The sequence below is a fragment of the Lithobates pipiens genome, unplaced genomic scaffold (genome assembly GCF_037356315.1).
Source record: "Lithobates pipiens isolate NorthernLeopardFrog02 unplaced genomic scaffold, aLitPip1_a1.2 Scaffold_8, whole genome shotgun sequence".
Lineage (NCBI taxonomy): Eukaryota > Metazoa > Chordata > Amphibia > Anura > Ranidae > Lithobates > Lithobates pipiens.
In genome coordinates this window covers 651,212,745-651,237,079 of record NW_027507903.1, presented here as the reverse complement: position 1 = coordinate 651,237,079, position 24,335 = coordinate 651,212,745, and the positions used below count along the sequence as shown (strand labels likewise).

General features: G+C 44.5%; 1 protein-coding gene across 1 annotated transcript in view; it reads left to right on the top strand.

Moving 5' to 3' along the window:
* Positions 1 to 2,256: 2,256 nt before the first annotated feature.
* Positions 2,257 to 24,335, top strand: part of LOC143964197 (C-type lectin domain family 10 member A-like) — a 47,213-nt gene continuing 25,134 nt past the window's right edge. The window contains exons 1-3 of the mRNA XM_077473901.1: positions 2,257 to 2,386; positions 10,875 to 10,955; positions 11,362 to 11,472. Coding sequence (XP_077330027.1) covers positions 2,353 to 2,386; positions 10,875 to 10,955; positions 11,362 to 11,472 — 226 coding nt within the window. The 5' untranslated portion in view covers positions 2,257 to 2,352. The remainder of the gene's footprint in view (positions 2,387 to 10,874; positions 10,956 to 11,361; positions 11,473 to 24,335) is intronic.

The following is a 24,335-nucleotide window of genomic DNA, read 5'->3' as shown; positions in this document are numbered from 1 at the left end:
CGCCTCCTAATGTGAAACTCGTTACGAACTGGAATTGCATCCGTTGAGATAGATCTCCTAAGATGGGGAGGTCTGAGAGACCTATACCAGTCCGGCAATTCAACGTACGGTATGTTTAGCGTATCGCAGAAGGTGGATAAATCTTCTGGTACCCTCAAAAAAGCCGTTCTCCCGTGTGCTGATGCCGAGAGGCAGAAGGGGAATTTCCAACGATACTGGATATTGTTTGTGCGCAGCAAATCGAGGAGCGGGCGCAGGTCTCTTCTGCTCTGGAGGGTGATAGGTGACAAATCCTGAAAGATTTTTATGTCTGTACCATGGTACAATAGATTGCGGCGATCTCTGGCTCTGCGTAATATATCCTCTTTAAGCTTAAAATTAACCAGGCAGCACACAATGTCTCTAGGGGGGTCAGCCTCCCTCGCCCTGGGCCTGAGGGCTCTATGCAGGCGTTCAAATTCTATGGGGGCTTCTGGGGGCCTTCCCAACACATCATTGAATACGGCAGTAACAGCCTGGGTAGCTTGGGTGTAATCGATCGTTTCTGGCATGCCTCTTACCCGCAAGTTGTGCCTTCTCCCGCGATTGTCCAAATCCTCCATGTATCTGTGCATGTCTCTGATCTGGGTGCTTTGCATCTGGGAAGAAGTTTGCAGCTGGTGGATGTCATGTTCATTGCGGGCTGTGGACTCCTCAATATCCTCCATGCGTACCGACATGGCCTGTATATCCCTCCTGAGCTCCGTGATCGCTGTGGCTAGCGTGGCTTTGATATCTTCTGCCACTGATCGGAGGTCAGTAATGTTCAGGGGCTGTTCCGCATGTGAATCGCGGGCAGATGGTGGTGTTTGGGGCCTTCCCGAGGGGCTGAGGCTGGAGGATCGTGCAGAGGCTGAGTAGGCCCGAGATGAAGCCGGGGGCTCGCATGATTGCGTCCGGAAGAGTTCGGGAATCCCGCGGGACGCTTGCGTTTCGGACCCCCTGGGCGACCTGGAACGGGTTGGGGATGGATTCCCCTTAGGTTTCCCCATGTCAGCGGGGTCGGATGGCTCTGATTAGCGGTCGATTGAACCCCCGAGGACCGGAGCGCTGAGATCAGGCGTCCATCAGAGTCCGGTGCCAAGCCATGCCCCATGTTTTTTCTTTTTAAATAACAAACATATACTTACCTCCACTGTGCACCTCGTTTTGGACAGAGTGGCCCCCGATCCTCCTCTTCTGAGGTTCCCCGGTGGCTCTTCTCCGCATTACAGTTAACCCCCTAGGACAGTGATGGCAAATCTTGGCACCCCAGATGTTTTGAAACTACATTTCCCATGATGCTCCACTACACTTCAGAGTGCACGAGCATCATAGGAAATGTAGTTCAAAAACATCCGGGGTGCCAAGGTTCGCCATCACTGCTCTAGGAGAAGCGCTCTACCAGTGGGGGAGGTTACCTTGCGGGCGCGCTTCCGAGTCCATCATTTGTGTCCATAGACACGCATGCCTGACTTGGCCCCGCCCCCCGGGGGGCCACGTCATTGGATTTGATTGGCAGCAGCGGGAGCCAATGGCTGCGCTGCTATCAATCTATCCAATCAGGAGCCGGGAGCCATGCCCGAGAGGGAGAGCGCGTCCCCGCTGAGGACATTTACGGGGCTCAGGTAAGTAAAACGGGGGGCTGGCGGTCACTGCTGAAAAGTGAAAAAAAAAAACACGAGGGGTTACAACTCCTTTAATCTTTGACAATCAAACATGGAAGCTGATTGGTTTCTATGCAGGACTGCACCTGATTTTTCACTCTCCAGATTTAGTAATTCCCCCCAATTGAGAGCGATCACAAGGTCCGGGGATCTGGTAAGGGGCTTTGCGTGTGGATTAGGTGGAAGAAAGAAGCCCTGGCACCATTTTTTATTGGACGGTATTTACATCACACGGTGTGGGAGCTCCTAATTCACCTTTTGGATGACATTTTTTCACTTGGCTCATATTATTATTTTCATTATATGAATGTTTTATAAATATTTATGTTTTAAAGGGACAGCGCAACACTCTCTATTTCTTGACTGTTATTTTTGATGAGGTGTAATGCGCGATCATTTATTATAAACCAATCAGAGTCCAGAACCCGCTGAGATAACATATCATGTTCACGAGCGGAACACGTTTTTCTGCAGTAATATTATACAGAATATTGCAGGAATTCACACACTTCCCCTTTGTTTATTTTTGGCATTTTTTTTTGAAAGTTTGCGAAATTAAATAAAAGCAAAGAAGAAAAACAGGGCAACACCTTCTTCTAAGAAGGTTATAAAAATAACAACATATGTTGAAGACGCAGATCGGAATCGGGTTTGACCGCATCATACAATGAGAGGAGCTCAGAAACTGGAGATGGAAAGGGGTAGGTGGTAGATGTGATCATTGATTTATATTTAGGGGGTGGAGGGGGGAGAGATCCGGCAAAAATAACACATAATATTCTTAAATATTCCCATGAAATAATTTTGTTAAGTCTGTTTAATTAGAGTAAAGAGTTTTAGAAACACTTGTAGCCACCACTGACTGGCATCACTAATGGGAACTGATTGGTGGCACTTGTGGGCACTGATTGCTGCCACTAGTGGTCAATGATGGGCACTGTTTTCTGGCACTGATTGATGACACTGGTGGCGCTATAATGTAATCAGTGCCCCCGATTACATGTTTTGTTATCCCCTGGGAGGAGATGCCGCTGATCGGCTCTCCTCGCCACACACTCTGTCAGTGTGAGGCGAGGAGCGCCAATCACCAACATCTCGGTGATTGGACACAGCCGATCACATGGTTAAAGAGCATCGGACGTGGCTCTTTACAGACATGGGGTCACGCCGTGTCCTAACGACACGGCTGCGATCGCCACACGATATACATATGATTCTGATACGACCACTTGAAGTCAAGTTACGTACCAGGTACATGATTTGGTGGCAAGTGGTTAAAAAAAAAAAAAAAGAAAAAAAACTTTCTTTTCTTTTCTTTTTTCTTTGCAAGCAGAGTACTGTACTACTCTAGGAAAGTGATCAAGATTTTTTTTATTGTTATTTGCCAATTTTGATTGCTTAAAACAGAGATAATTATTTTTATGGCTGGCATCCACTCATGTGCCAATATGTACAATTGTGATTAGCTGTGATTGACCAGATATCACATGACACAGATGGGCTGTGATTTTCCCTGACACTACTGTGGACGGTGATGTGACGGGGGCCAGAGGACACTACAGTGTGTGTGTGGGGGGGGGTGATGTGTTGGACACTGCATTGGGAGGGTACAGAACACTACTGTGGGGGCCAGAGGACACTACTATGGGGGGTGATGTAAAGGGGGGCAAAGGACACTACTGTGGACGGTGATGTGAAGGGGGGCAAAGGACACTACTGTGGACGGTGATGTGAAGGGGGGCAGAGGACATTACTGTGGGCGGTGATGTGAAGGGGGGCAGAGGACACTACTGTGGACGGTGATGTGAAGGGGGGCAAAGGACACTACTGTGGACGGTGATGTGAAGGGGGGCAAAGGACACTACTGTGGACGGTGATGTGAAGGGGGGCAAAGGACACTACTGTGGACGGTGATGTGAAGGGGGGGCAAAGGACACTACTGTGGACAGTGATGTGAAGGGGGGCAGAGGACATTACTGTGGGCGGTGATGTGAAGGGGGGCAAAGGACACTACTGTGGACGGTGATGTGAAGGGGGGCAGAGGACATTACTATGGGCGGTGATGTGAAGGGGCTAGAGGACATTACTATGGGCGGTGATGTAAAGGGGGCCAGAGGACATTACTATGGGTGGTGATGTTAAGGGGGCCAGAGGACATTACTATGGGTGGTGATGTGAAGGGGGCCAGACGACATTACTGTGGGCGGTGATGTGAAGGGGGCCAGAGGACATTACTATGGGCGGTGATTTGAAGGGGGCCAGAAGACATTACTATGGGCGGTGATGTGAAGGGGGCCAGAAGACATTACTATGGGCGGTGATGTGAAGGGGGCCAGAAGACATTACTATGGGCGGTGATGTGAAGGGGGCCAGAAGACATTACTATGGGCGGTGATGTGAAGGGGGCCAGAAGACATTACTATGGGCGGTGATGTGAAGGGGGCCAGAGGACATTACTATGGGCGGTGATGTTAAGGGGGCCAGAGAACATTACTATGGGTGGTGATGTGAAGGGGGCCAGAGGACATTACTATGGGCGATGATTTGAAGGGGGCCAGAGGACATTACTTTGGGCGGTGATGTTAAGGGGGCAGAGGACACTAAACTGGGTGGGGTGATGTGATGGACATTGGGAGGGTACAGAGCACTACTGTGGGGGGCAGGGGACACTACAGTGGGAGGTAATGTGAAGGGGGCAGAGGACACTACTTTGGGGGTTTATGTGAAGGGGGCTGAGGACACTATTGTGGGACGGTGATGTGAAGGTGGGGAGAGGACACTGCATTTGGAAGGTACAGAAAACTACATATATGTATTTTTATTGGGAGCTTGATATTTTTTGTTTGCTTTTGTTTAAGGACACCGCCTAGTACACCCTGGGGATTGTTGCTTTCCTCCATCTTGTTCAGATAGAGCTCAACCTCCAAAAGGTTGACTACCCCCCTTTACACAGTTTGTTTCATGTGTTTTTTTTTTTTTAAACAAAGATTTGATAGAAAGTATATTTTATTGTGGTGGACATTCCCTATATACTTTTGATTGGTGGCTGAAAGTCTAGCCCTATGAGACAATGTCTGAAGTACCTCACCAAGAGGGTAGATCTCTGAAGCATAGACAGTATAAAAGAATTGGGGTACAGCAGACATTCAGTCAAGAAGAGGGGGCACCCTTGAAACACATGAAATTCTTCTTGACATCTTCCCAGTCCATCTGGAGGCGTGTGCAATTTCCTCTTAGGATCTGTGATGAACCTTTTGTGAATAACCATTTGTGAGTATATTACATACTTTTAATATGGAAATAAATGTCGTCTTGGTTTATACAAGAGGCTGGTGCGCCCTCTTTTGTTTTTTTGCATGTAGTGCCTATAGATACTCCAGCCTGGTGGACACCAGAGGAATGAGAGACCATGTACTTGAGATGCCTCAAATACAGAGGGTCTTACCACAGCATTGGTGCCATACTTGAGAGCAGAAGATGTGTTATTATTAGCATTGCAAACTTATATACAAAATGGAACAAGATTTTTTATTTAATTTGGATTAATTCTTTAAATGTGTAAATATAGATTGTTATGTGGGTCCATATACAGTATCATATTATGTATTATTGGTTAAATAATAAAGTGGAACTCTCCTTTACTCTACAAGTCTTCATGAATAAATTCCTGGCATCAGAATATACAGTAGCAGTATCATTCTTCAGAAAAGCTCCAACTTTTTTTTTTTTTTTAATCTTAGATTTTTAAAAATCGTAAAAAATGTTCTTAAATTTTTATTAGGTTTTCAACAGAGAGCACATACAATAATGTGTGCGATAACAATCAATTGCAACATCTATGCGAACCAAGGAAATTTGTATAGATGATATACAATGCAGAATAGGTTTCACAAAGTGATGAATCTATAATGAACAAGCAGTATGGATCACTCATCCAGGTATCAAGTGAAAGAGAAAAAGAAAGGAGGAAAAAGAAAGAAAGAGGAAAGGCAGGCAGATCGGACCGCCAAAGGCCTCGCACTCACCGCGTTCTCGCGGCCGCCTGGTTTAGAGAGCTGCCTCTTCTAGTAGCAGAGATCCCTTGCCATCAGCACAGACTAGTCCTGAGTCTGCTCACTCTGCTACAGGCTTTGAGTGGGACCAAGTTACCGGGTGATTGGAGCTCTCGTACAGCTCCAGTTTACAGCCGGGAGAGCCGCTTAACTCAGAGCCAGCTCTGACACTTCACCCCTCCTTCTGCTGCCCACACAACCAGACAGGAGAGGAGAGAGAGCTTTTGCTCCTCCTTCTCCAGCCCTCTTCTTCTGTGTCTGCCCCGCTCACACTCCTCTGAGGTTTTCTCTGTTCAGCCTAAGGGAAGGGGATGTGTGGGCGGGAAGATTCAAGCTCGAGCCCAGCAAATGGAAAGGAAAGATGGAATCTGATCCATCCATTCCCACCTGCCTCCCAGTGAGTACACATGTAGGGGTGCCCTTCCTTCCCTCCTTCTTCCATCCCCCTCTTTCTTTCTATCCTTCTTTCTTTCTCCCTCCACCCCCTCTTTCTTTCTATCCTTTTTTTATTCCTTCTTTTTTTCTCCCTCCACCCCCTCTTTTTCCATCCTTTCTTTCCTTCTTTCTCCCTCCATAACCCTCTCTTTCTCCCTCCCCCTTTCTTTCTTTCTTTCCTTCTCTTTTTCTCCCTCCATCCCCCTCTCTTCCTTTCTATCTTTCTTTCTTTTTTTCACCATTTCAATACATTTTTATTGCCAAATTTTCAAAGAAGTACATAACATATAACAGTAAAGCATGGATATACAGAGCAATCCAAAGGTATGTCCACAATGTAGTCGGCATATATCAAAGGAAACAACCTGTGTAACCTGCAATAATCTAAAACCATACTTGAAGTAAATGCTTTGTGAGTGCTCTGAAGTGCAAACAGATAGCACTGAACCAAATAGGAAGGGAGAGTAAGGGATGAGAGAACAGTTAAAGTTGGAAGAGTCAAGAGGAGGAATAGTACCAACGAACGGGTATCACTTAGAAGTAATGTATTGGGGAATGGGGAAGTGGTGCGAGTACCAGTCCATCCAAGGAGACCATGCTCTATGGGTGTGGATGTAAGCTGTCCTGGATGGGGACAGTATTGCTTCATATACATAGTGAGTGTGAGTTAATTGGACCATGGCCTCTGTGGACGGTGGAGTGGTGTATTTCCATAGTCTGGTGATCGACAGTCTTATTGACAAAAGGATATGGGTAATTACTGTGCGCACATCTGGAGGGACAGTTTCTATAGGGAGATTAAGTAGGGCTAGGCCCGAGGTCATGGGAATGGTAAAGTGAGCAATTTCTGAGATAAAGGTCTCTCCCCAAAAGTTGCTTAGCTTGGGACAGCTCTATGGGATATGGAGGAGGGATCCTTCTCTGCATCCTCTCCAGCATAGATGCAGGAGGTGTGAATGGAATGAAGAGATTTGTTGTGGTGTGAGGTACCATTGCTGGTAAATTGTTTGTGTCAGTTCCCAGAGGGAGGCACTGTGTGCTGTATGGTATATTGACTTAAATGCACGTTGCCATTGGGATGTAGTGAATTGCGTTACAATGTCCTTTTCCAACTTAAGTAAAGGGTAGGGACTTCTCAAATGTCCTTTTTTTTCCTCTACACGATTATAAAAAAGAGATATGACTTTTTTGTTGGGGCCTTGAGGTATAGCCGTGCTGGGGTTGGAATTTCCTTTGTTAGATGTGGCTGCTTAGCTAGACAGTGGCTAATTTGCAAGTATTGGAACAGGTCTGTGGGGTTCATCAACCAGAGTCTTGTTGCATTTAAGGGAAGGATTTAAATTGACCTCTATTATAAAAGGTCACTTACCTCTCTATGGGGGATTTTCAGCAATGCTGGAAGACATAAGCTGGGTATCATCAGCTTTAGTGCTGTTATGGGTATTTTCAGGGAAGTTGTAAGAGTCTGTTTTCACCGGGAGGTTATGAATTTCCACCAGGTAAGTGTGGCGGCTTTGAGTGTAAGTGGTAGATGTTGTGGGATATTGCCTCTTGGGCCTGTACTATATAGCCATTTTTTTTTTAGGTTGAGCCCTGGCACCATTGTTTGTTCCAGTTCACACCAGTGGGTACTATAAGTTGATGAGAGCCAGCTTCTCCACTGTGCTAGGGTTGTAGATTGATAGTAGTCTTTGATTTCCACTAGTATGGAGCCTCCTGCTAACCTGTTTTTGATGAGAATACTGAGAGTTTAGGTGTTTTTGTAAGGAGGAAGAGTAGGAGAGGGGGATATTAATAGGCAGAGTTTGGAAGAAGTATAATACCTGTGGAAGTATTTTCATTTTGAATGCTGCTAGATGGCCTGCCCATGAAAATTCATATTTGGCTAGGTTATCTAGGTCCCACACCATTTTTGATCTCAAGGGTATATAGTTTTCTTTGTACAATCCTTTGGTGGACTTATGCCGCGTACACACGACAGGACTTAAGTCCGGCAGACTTTCGACGGAGTTCTGACAGAGTTCTGACAGAGTTCTGACGGACTTTCCGAATGAACGGACTTGGCCACACACAATCACACCAAAGTCTGACGGATTCGAACTTGATGACGTATGACTGGACTAGAATAAGGAAGTTCATAGCCAGTAGCCAATAGCTGCCCTAGCGTCGGTTTTAGTCCGTCAGACTAGCACACACACGAGTGGATTTCTGGGTCCGGCAGAGTTCTGTCGGAAAAATTTGAAACATGTTCCATTTCTAAAGTCTGTCAGACTTTTGCAAATCAAAAGTCCGCTGCAGCCCACACACGTTCGAATGGTCTGCCGGAATCATTCCGTCAGACTTTTGATGTTGAAAAGTCTGGTCGTGTGTACGGGGCATTAGAGTATCATTTAGGTAACCTATGCCTATATCATTCCACACATATGGGTACTTCAATTGTAACCAGTTGCGTGTCGTACCATCTATGTTGAATTTCAGGATATTTATTGTAGTAGTCATTTATTTATTGTAGTAGTGATTTCTCCCATGGAATCCTCTATGTCAGTGGTCATCAACCCTGTCCTTAGGGCCCACTAACAGGCCAGGTTTTATGTATTACCTTGGGGAGATGCAGACTAGAATACTGCAATCACTGAGCAGCAATCGATATCACCTCTGATGCATTTCATTTATCTTGCAATCCTGGCCTGTTAGTGGGCCCTGAGGACAGGTTTGATGACCACTGCTCTGTAATTCACTCTCTCATCTAGTGAGTTTATTTCAGAGGAGAACTTATGGGTCAGAGTGTCAAAATCAGCATGCAGAGTATTCTGCGGTTATTGGAGCATATCCTTCAGCAATGTGTCCATCACTGGCTGATTAGATGTAGGAAATGAGGCTATAGAGGAGTGGTGGGGAGATTGCATCATCTGATTCTTGTGAACTGTCATCCAAGCGCATTCTAGTTTTAGCAGGACTAGCACACAGCTGGCTGGGTGATGAGGGTGGGTTTGGTGAAGAGCCCTCATTTTGGAATCCTTCACTCCCAGGCTGGTCATCTGGCAGGTCTGTATAGGAGCCCGTTCTGAGAGAGGAGGAGGCAGGGGACGAGGTGGCAGAGTCATCTTGCCGGCCTCCTCGCGTGGGCAGAAGGAAGAATTTGGTTAGCTTCTGCAGGCGCCAATCGTTCTGCCTCTTCCTGGACATATCGGCGGTGTTCCTGTAGGTGTCAGTCAGGTGCTGAGGTATGTCGGTTGCGGTTTAGGTCCCCGGATCCTCACTGGAAGCCCTAAATGCTCGGGAGCTTGGTTCCAATGCTGCCATACGGTGCACGCTGGCCACACCCCTCTATCCTTTCCTTCTTTCTCCCTCCATCCCTCTCTTTCTTTCTTTATTTCTATCCTTCTTTACTTCTTCCTCCATCCCCCTTTTTTTCTCTCTTTCTGTGAAAGCTTGCCAGAATAGGTAGGATGTGTGAGAGCAGCTTCCATGTGCAGCTCTGCTTGAGGAGAACATATCACAATTATTCATTACTGCCCCCCGTACTGTGCCCTCCTGCCCCCCTGTACTCTGCCCTTCTGCCCCCTGTACGGTCCACTTACTCTCCTGCCTCCCGTACTGTACCCTCCTAATAAAAATTAGAAAATTAACTGTATCATATGAATTATTTTTCCCCATTATGGGTGCGAGGGGGCCTCATGTCTAAGTTTTGCCTAAGGCCTCACAAAGCCTAGAGCTGCCTCTGAAGGCAGGAGTCTAGTGAAGGGTGGGGGGGGGGGGGCTGGGGGGGCTAATAGTAGGTTTGTAGCTGCAATATAGGAGACTTACTGAATTTAAGTTACAAGTGCAGTCGACCTTGCTGGGTTTGGTATAACAACTTATATTATGTCATGTCATGTTAGGGGATCCTAGTACAAAGGGGTAGAGACATAAAGTTTGGTTAGGGGACAATTTTTTCTGCCCTAGCAACAGCAAGCCAGGGGGACCAGTCTAGGAGGAATTTTGTCATGGTTAGATTGGCTTTGGTGAACATGTGTTCCAGGTGCATGCGTTGGTTCACAGTGGCTATATCTTGAAGGGTACTGCTTTTCCATTTACATGTGTTCCAGGTGCATGTGCTGGTTGACAGTGGCTATAGCCTTGTTGAAGGGTTGGAAGGGTTCTGCTTTTCCATTTACAGACTATGGTTAGACGAGCAGCAATGAGGATGTGTGTCAGGAAAGGATGAGAATATCTGGGCCAATCTTCTAAACCCAAGGCCAACCGTGGTAGTAATATTTCTCTCGTACCAGCAATATGATTAATCAAAGACTGAATGTCTGTCCAGAATTGTGTGAGACCTGAGCATATCAGTTTCAACTTTTATCATGTACAGTCATCCTTGAGCTCCAGTCAGGGACTTTGCCTAAGGAATGGGTGCTCAACCCGAGACCCTCCAGCTGTCACCAAAGTACAAGTCCCATGGGGCATTGCAAGGCTGACAGGTACAAGCATGACTCCCAAGGGAAGAGGCATGATGAAACTTGCAATCCCACAACAGCTGGACATCCACAGGTTGAGCCCCCATGGCCTAGGATGAGACGATGTCTCCAGTCTGATGGAAGGAATATTAAGTGGAGTGTATACATCGCTCTCACAGAGCTCCATTATATCTGCATTGCATTGCCTGAATATCCTCCCTAGAATATTAGGTTTTCATATGAAGGTCCCTGTTCCTCTATAGATCAACTTTGTGAGGACAATGAATATACCAGCACATGTGATCGTGATATATGGAGGATGAGGAATACATCAACAGCAAAAGGTAAGTTATTATAGAAGTTTTTGGGTATCCTCTTCATCCATTATAGACAGCTGAGGAGTGAGGACCCAAGTCTCTATTTATAGGACACATGTCTACTAATACTGCTATACTAGATTTAGAAACCAAATTAACCAATCAGATATCACCTCTTACTATCTCTGTATAGAGGTAATAAAAGCCAACATCTCATTAGTTGCCATGCTTCAGTATAAATTTCACACCACAATATGATATACTGTATGCTGCGTGACATAATATATTGATTTATAAGAAATAACATGATGCGATAGAGATATACTGTATAACACAGATAAATATAAAATGTCTTTATGTGAGATAAGAATTCTGGAGGATCATTATACCGGCTGATACACGCAGGATTATTTACTATCCTTTCTGTCTGTAGAGAGTCTGTCTGACAGGAGTACAAAGCACCGGGTGATATTGATCCTTGGGGTCCTCCTAATATTGGCCTTCATTACTGTGGTCATCATCATGAGTTGCCTCTTCAGTTACTGTAAGTATCTCTATTATAATTATCATTTGAGTTATTACATGAAACTAAAAGAGAAAGGAAAACTGTACTATTTGAGCATTGGCAGTGAAGGGATGTATTTACCATAACTGCATTCAGGGGTCGGGCTAGAGGAGGCAGCACCAAGCCTGAAAATGTACAAATTGTGATAACGTCTACTTATTTGTTCCTTCTCTGTTCACCTCTGGACACTGATGAGTGTATTCAGGAAGAAAATGTAAGGGTGTGCAGAGGGTGTGAGGGATGTAAGGGAAAGGGGTGTAAGAGATGTTAGGGGGAAATACATTGTTAGAAGTTTTTGAGGTAATTAATATTTTAAGTGATAAAAGTTTCTGAAACTATATGCAAGTTATATGTACGGTAATAAGTAATGGTTTCTGAAGATCGCAGAACAACACAGAGAGGAGTGGTTTTGCTGAGTAGGTATTTCTATTTTTGAGTTACTATGTTAGGACAATGGGTGGAGTTATGCTACTTATCTATAGACTGAACCATATTAGGTATATATGTAAATATGGGTGTTATTAGGATATGCTGACATAACATCATGAAACAGTATCAGAATGGAGTTGGATTATGGAGAGGGGAGGATCGGTGGGAAGAGAAAGAACTCTACACTTTTGAGAATGCAGATCAGATGTCCCTTTCCTCCTTCTGAGGGTATCATCATGCCATATGTTACCAGATGTCAGTCTTGTCTTTGCTTATCTTTCTGAACAATAAACCAACTATTGAACGAACAAAGGATTCTTCAATTTCTACTCCTGAAAATACGTAGCAAATGCGGCCTTGGATGAAGACATACATATCTCCGCTACACACCCTTTAGGAGAAGGGATACTGATTCACATATTACACAAAGACTTTGCTATTCATTCAGAAACGCCCCTGTGAGTATAGTAGAATACTAAAGTAATATGTATTTTACTAGAAAGTGTAGAGTATGTAGAGTTTCTACTACCTACTCACTTTCTTTCATACACACAGGAGATGTAGGGTTCAGGAGATGAGTAGTGAAAAGGGAATTTGGTGCAGGGAATGTAAGAGGAAGGGGCGTGCATGGGATGTAGAAAGAAATACATGGCCGCCACTAATTCGTAGGACCCTATACAGGTCTACTAGCTGTAAGCCAAACGGTTTAGTTTGTTCATTGTGGAAAAACATGGCAGCTTCCTGCTATCAATAGTTGCTAGGGGAGCAGCAGGTGCAGGCCCCCCACCATGAGCTTAGCATCTGTGGCCATGTAGATGAATAGACTGGGTGATGCCAAGTATGTGGTTGTGGCAGGTACCCACTGCGTTCTCAGCAACCACTGACATCACACGACCACCCATGCTTACAGATGTAAAATTGTATTCTACCTTTTGCATGTGTGTTTGAGTATTAGTGATGAGTGAATGTACTTGAAATTGGCTCACATTCAGAGAACGCAGCAAAATATCCTCAAAGTGCCAATGTTAAAGCACACCCTACTGAAGTCATTTTGAGGTGATTATTAAACGTTTGTTCTGGCCATTGTCAAGGCTAATAGGCAAGTCATAGGCAAACAAAGGACATTGTTAGATGGGTACTGCCAAGGGGAAAATGTACCAATGCAAGATCTAAAAAAAAAGGAAGTTGATAGGGGAGTGGATTTTTTATTAAGACTTGAAGTGAAACATTACAAATGCACAAGTCCTTTAAATAACATGACTGGGGAATGCCCTCTAAACCTGCCTGTGAAATGAGGCACTTGTAGGAGGTATTAAAGTGTTATTGTCAGTACTAGAATCCCTTTAGGACCCAGCACAACTCACCTGACACAGCCTGTGTCTGGGATACAACAGTGATTGGCCTGCTCACGTTTAAATCACCTGTATCAGCATTCAGTCAGTGCTCGTGTTAGAGTTCACTCGTGTTTGATCCAGCTGATATTTGCTCTGTGACTTTCGTGTTTGACCCGGCTTGTTTGACCCTCCGTACTTGCTTCTGATTCTGTACCGTTTGGATTCTGATCTACCTGTGTATGACCCAGCTTGCCTAGACTACGCTTTGCCTGATTCTACTAGTACCCTCATCTGCAGCAGTGAACCACAAGGTCCAGCAATCATCTATCCTCATCTACAGCAGTGAACCACAAGGTCCAGCAATCATCTATCCTCATCTACAGCAGTGAACCACAAGGTCCAGCAATCATCTATCCTCACCTACAGCAGTGAACTACAAGGTCCAGCAATCATCTACCTTCGTCTGCAGCGGTGTACTACTAGTCCCAGCTGACCTGCTCTGCTTAGACCAACTCATGGTATGTGCTTTGAACTCTTTGTATAATCAGCACACCTGAACTGTTACTTGTTATCTGCACCTAGCCTGACAGTTATTTCAAAAGAAAATGTGCTGCTAAATGATAGTTCCAATCCTCCTCCTGTTTCTATTTGTAAGCTAAGTGGGATCCATGAGGACATCATTGGCTCCATATTGTCATGGTCATATAGGATCAATGGCGTCATCCAGACAAAAAGGAAAAGAGAGAGGCAGCAAGTGTATGGCCTTCATAAACTATACCAGTCCTTATTCCCTCATCATTTGGCATGTCCCTTGTCATAGGGGCTCCCTTGGTAAGGCATTATGGCTCTATATTGATGGGAACAAGGGCCTCGTCCACACAATTCTGGGCCATGGTAGTGAGGATCTGCCGTCTTTAAAATAGGAAGGTCTCCATATATGCCACTGCTTCCTACTTTATTGACTAAGGGTTTCCTTGTACTGTTGGTTACTAAATACACAAACTTTAATTTTATTTAAGAAAAAGTCCCATGGTGTAAATAGTAAAATCATGCTGTCAAGCAATGCTGATCCATCATCAATCGAGGAAGGAAGGACGGACGGACGGACGGAGCCTGATGGCCACACATCCCCCTAGAATTTAGAGTTAGCCAAAGACCCACACCCTGCCACCCAAGTGAAAATAGAGGCATAAACATAAGTGCTGGAGGCATGGTCTGGCTGCAGAGTGGAATGGCTGCATAACGGCACTGCTCTGTACAGACAGCAGATTCAAAGCCATCGCAAAGCAGAGGAGCCTGCCAAAAATACTCCCCATTACACCTGCCGATATCGAGAACCACTGGAGACCATTGGGGATAAGTCCAGGAAGAAATCTAAGCCCCCGGTAAACTGAACGAGTTCTTACACGGAGTGGCAATGGATTCCCAAGATGACGCTGACTCCAGGAGCACTGCACGCTCACTGCAGGCTCCCCTCCCACCTGAATCCTCTCCTCAAGCCCCTATGGAGAGCTCACCACTCGGGGGACAGATCTGCTCATCTCCTCTCTTTGCTGACAGGCACAAAAGAGCTTCAGACTCCCCTGCTCACTCTCCACTAAAAGCTCAGATGAGTAAAAAGCACATGGGAGATTATGACTTTTACTAATCAGGAGGGGGAATATCTGGGCTCCCTAGCTTCCATCCCAGCCTCTAGCAACCCATTCTCTGAACACATTTTGAAATCAATGATTTTAACACTCCACAAAAACATTCAGGCAGAATTCCACTTGTCAGTGTCCCATGTTCATTCCAGAATTGATCGTGTCCAAGAGCACAAAGCCTGAATTGAAAGATAGATGGAGGAAGTCACTCATTCTTATAATGAATTTATTTATTCCTAGCCTACTCCATTTTCTAAAAGCTAAAGTTGCAGACCTGGAAGACTGCTCCAGCGGAATAATATTAAATTCAGGGGGAAAAATTCTGACCTGGTTCCATTTATCCAGCAAATTTTTCTCAAACGTATTCCATCTCTATTCCCATTTGATTTGTAAATTGAACGAACACATAAGCTCTTTAAACCAAAACATCTGCCTGCATCCATTTTTTTTCAAATAATAGACCAAATCATGAAGCTCTCCAGATCCGCACGCACTCTTCCTGATCCCAACTTAAGTCACTCTTTTTGCTGACATCTCTGGCACCACTGCACAGATGTGGAATTCTCTCCGATAACTAAAGGTCTCAGAGACCGCAACTTGGTCTACCAGTGGGGGTAACAAAACTCATGGTCACCTACTAAAATCAAATTGTGCCAATGCATATGTGTCAGGGCTGGGCTCAGCCCTTCCTCCTCTGAGCTGACCGCTCAGCTGTCGGCTAATTTCCAGCTCCCATCTCTCTCTTCAGTTAATCAACTGTTGTTGATCCTGCTCGTCAGTCCTGCCTACTTAAGCCGTCCATTCCAGAGGAGCTCGGCCTTCACCTTGCTCACATAAGAATCTATGTCCTGCATTCCTGTTTAAAGACTGGCTTTGCTGACATCCCTTCAGGCTACAGATCCTGCTTGCAATTCCACTAATTTGATCCTTGGCTCCTGGCTTGGCTGATGATACATTCCGGTTACTGAACTTTGGCTATGTTTTGACTACGTTTGTTCTTTTTACTTTTATTATTAAACAAGCGTGATTTAACTGTACTTCTGTCTTTCATTGTTTCTGACAATAAGCCAAAAGAAGGATACAAACTCCTTCACAACTAGGGCATCCCCGTAGCACTCCTTCAGCAACAATGCTCTGTGGGTCCATCTCCACCCAGAATCCAGAGCTCCTGGTCCACAGCTGGAAATACATATCTTTTAATGGCAACGAACCCCTTAGGAGTCCTCCTGACTTATATCTAGCTACTCTATCTCCTGAATAGACAGCCATACCTTGTTTCTCCACTACCCAGGTTATAAGTGTACTATGCACACCATACGTCTTTTCTTTTGCTCTGCTTACATTGAAACGCTTTTTAAGTGAGGTTTGTAGATATTAGGTTGTTCTTTACAATGTCGCTTATTTTGTTAATCCTATCTCTGTGGGATTTTTGGATGGAGGATTAGTTTGTTATCTTTACCTGGACATATCGCAGCATCTCTATTTTAACTCACATTCCACTTAAAATTGTCATGCACAATGTTAAAGGGCTGAACAGCCCATTTAAATGCAGACTTATGTGGAAAGATGCTTTATCCCATAAAGCAGACATAATATGTATACAAAAGACACACTTTGCCGCTGAAAAGGCCCCTGTCTGCCGTCACAAATCTTTCCCCCATTGCTTTTTTGCCTCCTCGGAGGTCAAAAAGAGGGGAGTAATGATGGCTGTACGTGATTTTATCCCATTTCAGTTGCGTTCAGTTTAATTCTCTCAGCTATCTTGAACAATCACCCCCTGGTCCTTGTCAATATTTATGCCCCCAATGAGCACCAAAAGCAATTTTTCCACTTCCTGAAAAAAAAAAACCCTCAGCCCTTACCCCAAGAACCAAATAATTATATGTGGGAACTTTACCACAGTCTTAAGCCTCGTACACACGATACTGTACCTCGTACTGACAGGAAATGTGTGATGAGAGGCTGTTCGCAGAAAATCCGAACATTTGTAAGCTCCATCAGACAATTGTTGGCCAACATTTCGCAGACAAAATGTCTCTTGGATTTTCAGAACATGTATACACAAGTCCGGACAAAAGTCCAAAGTACAAACATGCATGCACGGAAGGACAAGCTGGAATCGGTTGGTCTTGTAAACTAGCATTCGTTATGGAGAATTAACATTTGCAATGGGGCAAATTATGAAATCTCTAAATGCAGCGCACATTCTCTTCTTCTTTAATGGGATAATAATGAAGCTGCTTTGCTGGTGATACTGATGGAGTTATTGCAAACACATTTTCAAAGGCTTTTTTTTTTCTAGTGATATCAAGAATAATATTATTATGTTTTTTTTTTTTTTTTATTGCAAGTTACCACAACACCATTATCCCGTCATTTTTAAGATCAAAGATACAACTATGTTGGTGTCCCTTGGTAATTTTATATTTTATTTTTTAAAATGTAACTGCCTACTCCCAAACTGTCATTTAAAGTAAAATACATAGCCAAGTATTACTCTCCACTTTTTTTATTGTGCATTAAAAAAAAAGAAAATAAAATTAGACATGCTATCTGCCAATAGAACGTAACCAAAAAGTGCATTCTATGCATCCAAAAATATAACAAATCAAATCATTATTATTCAACCAAAAAATTAAATAAAAGCCTCATGCATGTGTCCTGCTTCTTAATATAGGGGGTCAACAAATGCCAAGAGTTGGTGAAAGCAGGGGTCTGTTATCAGGAGATAATTCCTAAAACCATCTTGGAGCTCTCGTAGTAAAGGCATATGACATAATTGGTCATGATTAATAATGCAATCAATTTTTGGTCCAAGAAATCCTCCTCCTCATGTTCCTGGACTGGACTTGGGTCAAAGCAATAACTCCAAGGCCAATAATAAATAACACATTATGTCCTCCGATTCAGCAACATGGCTGGTTGACGAATGGCCGTTCAGAAACAAACTGAAAAGCGTGAACTGAAAAGCGCGAACCAACACTCAGACTTCTACTGCTACAAAATTAGCAGAAGGACAACATGGGGTGGCATCTGACAATTGAACTTCTTCTTTTTCGGCTCTCATTACATCTAGTACGTCACTACGTTCATGTTTGCTGGCCAACAATTGTGTACCATTTGTATGCAAGACAAAAGTCAGAGGTTTTGTCTGCGGAAAATCCAATCATGTGTACAAGGCTTTAGACCACTCCCTTGACTCATCTAATATCTGTAGAAGATGCTTCACTGCCCTAACCTCTTATGTACAACTTGAAGATCTCTATGTCCCCTGGAGATGTTTTCAGATTACACATTCTACGCCTCCACACAAAAATCTTATTCCAGACTCACTCTCTTCCTTGTCAACAAACATCTACTTCAATGTGTAAGCACCACACTGATTGGTCTGATAATGATCCAGTCTCGCTAGAACTTTATACCTCTCCATCTAAATGACCACAAACAACTTGGAGACTAAACACCTCCCTTCTCTCCCATTCTTCTTATTGGGAGATGATAGATTCTGAAATTCAAAAATGTTTTGAGGTGAATTCAGTATCTGTATCGGATGATGCATTACTGTGGTATACACATAAGGCCTTCATTAGATCAAATCTGATGTACAGGGGAATAAGTCTCATAAACAAGCCATTGCTACAGTGCTTCAGAACATCAGAGTAATGGAGTGTTCCCACAAATATTCTCCCAAACCCCCAGCTACATCCTTACTACTAACTACAACAGACTAATGGAAAAGCTAAAGATCATATCTCAAGGTATGAAACAAGTTAAAGTCTCCTGGGCTGGTAGGATTGCCCTGGAAAAAATGTTTCTTTTGCCCCACATACTCTATTTCTTCAGGATTTTACCTCTCCCGCTACTGCCCCAACATCTGAGGAAATTACAATCAATCATAAACTTGTTCATATGGAACAAAAAACAGGAGGTTATATTAGACTGATCCAGACACTGGTGGATGTTCTCAGACCCTCCAGCCTGGATTCAGATTGAAAGCTTAATTCTTTGCTCTTCAACTAAAGCTACTTTCTCCCCAACCCTCCAATGAAGTACGACTGTATCCACCACACGTATCTGGTCCTCATTGGCACAACCTGCAGTAGGTGTACAAACTAATATCTTTCGACAAATATCTTCCACTAGAGGTAATAGCTCTCTTGTCCCCAGACCTGAAAGTTAGTACCGTATATACTCGAGTATAGGCCGACCCGAATATAAGCCGAGGCCCCCAATTTACCCCAAAAAAACTGGAAAACGTATTGACTCGTGTATAAGCCGAGGGTGAGACATGCCTGTCCATCCCTGTGTGTCCGTTCATCCCTGTGTGTGTGTCCGTTAGACATGTGCATTCGTTTTCGTCCGAATGCATTTTCGTTCGAATTTCAGCTATTTTCGTTTTCGTTTTGACAAACGATAACGAAAGCACAAAATCCGAAAAACGAAAGATCCAACATAAATAAATGCTTTATTTTCGTTTTCATTGTTACAACAGTTCGATATAGAATAGGAGATTCGACATGACTCTGACAACAATCTGTGTCTATAGAACCTGTGGTCGAATGTGCTTAACCTTACCTCTATTAGTCCAAGATTATATAGAGAAAATATTCGACAGAGAAAAAAGATTTGACAGAGAGAAAAGATTCTGCAAGTTACTGTCCTAAAAAGTGTTTGGGGACCCGGGTCCTGCCCCAGGGGACATGTATCAATGCAAAAAAAAGTTTTAAAAACGGCAGTTTTTTCGGGAGCAGTTATTTTAATAATGATTAAAGTGAAACAATAAAAGTGTAATATTCCTTTAAATTTCGTAGGGGGGGGGGGGTTGTCTATAGTATGCCTGTGAAGGGGCGCATGTTTCTGGTGCTTAGAACTGTCCCTGCACAAAGTGTCATTTATGCAGGAAAAAAAGTCCTTTAAAATCACTCGCAGCTATTATGAATTGTCGGCTCCCGTAATACAGAGAACACTCATTGAAAGTCATTGATAAATAAATAAATAAATAAAAAAAAAGCGTGGGGGTCCCCCAAATTCAATTACCAGGCCCTTCAGGTCTGGTATGGATATTAAGGGGAACCCTGCCTCAAATTTAAGAAAAAATTTGACGTGGGGTTCCCCCTAAATATCCATAACCAGACCCTTCAGGTCTGGTATGGATATTAAGGGGAACCCCGCATCAAATTTAAAAAAAAATTGACGTGGGGTTCCCCCTAAAAATCCATACCAGACCCTTTATCCGAGCACGCAACCTGGCAGGCCGCAGGAAAAGAGGGGGGACGAGAGAGCGGCCCCCCCTCCCTCCTGAACCGTACCAGGCCACATGCCCTCAACATTGGGAGGATGCTTTGGGGGTCCGTGACCCCTCAAAGCACCTTGTCCCCATGTTGATGAGGACAAGGGCCTCATCCCCACAACCCTGGCCGGTGGTTGTGGAGGTCTGCGGGCGGGGGGCTTATCAGAATCTGGAAGCCCCCTTTAACAAGGGGACCCCCAGATCCCGGCCCCCCCCTGTTTGAAATGGTAAGGGGGTACAAAAGTACCCCTACCATTTCACAAAGAAAGTGTAAAAAATGGTTAAATAAAACACACACTTTTGAAAAATTCCTTTATTAAAAATAAAAAAATAAAAAAAAGATTCCAGCGGCGGTAATCCACTCTTGCTATCCAGCGACGGACGATCATCTCTCCAGCGATGTCTCATGTCATCCAGCGCAGCGAATCCTCCGTCCTTCTGTCTCCGTGGAGGAGACACTGCAAGGATTCCGGCGGATGACGTTTCTTATATACGGAGGGCGGGGCCACCCGTCACCTGACCCCGCCCCCCTCTGACGCAAGGGGAAACCCGGGGTTCCCTGTGACGTAGGGGTGACCCGCACCCCTCTGATGTAACACAGGCAGGTTTCCGTTACATCAGAGGGGGGCGGGGTCACCCATACATCACGGGGAACCCCGGGTTTCACCTTGCGTCAGAGGGGGGCGGGGTCAGGTGATGGGTGGCCCCGCCCTCCGTATATAAGAAACGTCATCCGCCGGAATGCCTGCAGTGTCTCCGTGGAGGAGACAGAAGAAGGATGCTGCGCTGCGCTGGATGACATTAGACATCGCTGGAGAGATGACCGTCCGTCGCTGGATAGCAAGAGTGGATTACCGCCGCTGGAATCTTTTTTTTATTTTTTTATTTTTAATAAAGGAATTTTTCAAAAGTGTGTGTTTTATTTAACCATTTTTTACACTTTCTTTGTGAAATGGTAGGGGTACTTTTGTACCCCCTTACCATTTCAAACAGGGGGGGGGCCGGGATCTGGGGGTCCCCTTGTTAAAGGGGGCTTCCAGATTCTGATAAGCCCCCCGCCCGCAGACCTCCACAACCACCGGCCAGGGTTGTGGGGATGAGGCCCTTGTCCTCATCAACATGGGGACAAGGTGCTTTGAGGGGTCACGGACCCCCAAAGCATCCTCCCAATGTTGAGGGCATGTGGCCTGGTACGGTTCAGGAGGGAGGGGGGCCGCTCTCTCGTCCCCCCCTCTTTTCCTGCGGCCTGCCAGGTTGCGTGCTCGGATAAAGGGTCTGGTATGGATTTTTAGGGGGAACCCCACGTCAATTTTTTTTTTAATTTGACGCGGGGTTCCCCTTAATATCCATACCAGACCTGAAGGGTCTGGTTATGGATATTTAGGGGGAACCCCACGTCAAATTTTTTCTTAAATTTGAGGCAGGGTTCTCCTTAATATCCATACCAGACCTGAAGGGCCTGGTAATTGAATTTGGGGGACCCCCACGCTTTTTTTTTTTATTTATTTATTTATTTATCAATGACTTTCAATGAGTGTTCTCTGTATTACGGGAGCCGACAATTCATAATAGCTGCGAGTGATTTTAAAGGACTTTTTTTCCTGCATAAATGACACTTTGTGCAGGGACAATTCTAAGCACGGGAAACATGCGCCCCTTCACAGGCATACTATAGACAACCCCCCCCCTACGAAATTTAAAGGAATATTACACTTTTATTGTTTCACTTTAATCATTATTAAAATCACTGCTCCCGAAAAAACGGCCGTTTTTAAAACTTTTTTTTGCATTGATACATGTCCCCTGGGGCAGGACCCGGGTCCCCAAACACTTTTTAGGACAGTAACTTGCAAATTAGCCTTTAAAATTAGCACTTTAGATTTTGAACGTTGGAGTCCCATAGACTTTAATAGAGTTCTAAAGTATGCTATATAGTTAGCTCCGTCGAATCTTCTTTATACATTCGACAGACACCATAAGCCTTCCAAGACAGATTCGACCGTAATTCATGTGGATTTTCGGACGAATGCAATTTTTGAACAAAAAACGAAATAAATAAAAACGAATTTCGGGAGTAACTAAATAAATTAAGTTTTCAGACGAAAACGAAATTCCGAAACGAAATATTTTACTCTGCACATGTCTAGTGTCCGTCCATCCCTGTGTGTGTGTCCATCCATCCCTGTGTGTGTGTCCATCCATCCCTGTGTGTGTGTCCATCCATCCCTGTGTGTGTGTGTCCATCCATCCCTGTGTGTGTGTGTCCATCCATCCCTGTGTGTGTGTGTCCATCCATCCCTGTGTGTGTGTCCATCCATCCATCCCTGTGTGTGTGTCCATCCATCCATCCCTGTGTGTGTGTCCATCCATCCATCCATCCCTGTGTGTGTGTCCATCCATCCCTGTGTGTGTGTCCATCCATCCCTGTATGTGTGTCCGTGCAGCCTTGTGTGTCCAGCCTACCTGTGTCCCGAGCCTCCGTCCCGTGCCTCCGTCGTCTCGTGCCTCCTCCGTCCCGTGCCTCCTCCGTCCCGTGCCGAGCCGAGCCTCCGTCCTTCCAGGATCGCCGCTATTCATCGGCGCCTCTTCGGCCATTCCTCTGTTCAAAAGCCGCGCCTCCGTCTGTGATAGGCGGAACACTCAATTTCCCAGCAGTCTGTGTTCCGCCTATCACGGACATCCTCTCATCCTCGTCCGTAGTACGAGGATGAGTGGATGTCCATGATAGGCGGAACACTGACTGCTGGGAAATTGAGTGTTCCGCCTATCACAGACGGAGGCGTGGCTTTTGAATAGTAGAATGTCCGCCGTCTGTCTGCTCGACACGCTGATCGAGCAGGCAGACGGCGATGACTCGAGTATAAGCCGAGGGGGGCACTTTCAGCCTCAAAAAAGAGGCTGAAAATCTCGGCTTATACTCGAGTATATACGGTACTTGGATTCAGAGCATTATTAACCACTTTCAGACCGGACCATTTTGCTGGTAAATGACCAGAGGTCTTTTTACACTTTGGCACTGCGCTGCTTTAACTGGTAATTGCGCGGTCATGCAATGTTGTACCCAAACAAAATTTGCGTCCTTTTCTTCCCACAAATAGAGCTTTCTTTTGATGGTATTTGATTGCCTCTGCGATTTTTATTTTTTGCGATATAAACGTAAAAAGACCGCAAATTTTGAAAAAAAATGATATTTTCTAATTTTTGTTATTAGAAAAATCCAATAAACTCAATTTTAGTCATACATTTAGGCCAAAATGTATTCAGCCACATGTCTTTGGTAAAAAAAAAGTCAATAATTGTATATTTATTGGTTTGCGCAAAAGTTGTCACATCTACAAACTAAGGTACGTTTTCTGGAATTTACGCAGCTTTTAGTTTACGACTGCCTATCTCATTTCTTGAGGTGCTAAAATGGCAGGGCAGTACAAAACCCCCCCAAATGACCCCATTTTGGAAAGTAGACCCCCTAAGGAAATTGATAAGAGGCATGTTGAGCCCATTGAATATTTTATTTTTTTGCCTCAAGCGATTGAATAATGACAAAAAAAAATTTTTTTTTTTTTTTTTACACAAAGTTGTCACTAAATGATATATTGCTCACACATGCTATGGGCGTATGTGAAATGACACCCCAAAATAAATTCTGCTGCTTCTCCTGAGTACGGGGATACCACATATGTGGGACTTTTTGGGAGCCTAGCCGCGTACGGGGCCCCGAAAACCAAGCACCGCCTTCAGGCTTTCTAAGGGCGTAAATTTTTGAGTTCACTTCTCACTACCTATTACAGTTTTGAAGGCCATAAAATGCCAAGATGGCACAAAACCCCCACAAATGACCCCATTTTAGAAAGTAGACACCCCAAGCTATTTGCTGAGAGGCATGTTGAGTTCATGGAATATTTTATATTTTGCCACAAGTTGCGGGAAAATTACAAACTTTTTTTTTTTTTTTTTTTTTTTCACAAAGTTGTCACTAAATGATATATTGCTCACACATGCCATGGGCATATGTGAAATGACACCCCAAAATAAATTCTGCTGCTTCTCCTGAGTACGGGGATACCACATATGTGGGACTTTTTGGGAGCCTAGCCGCGTACGGGGCCCCGAAAACCAAGCACCGCCTTCAGGCTTTCTAAGGGCGTT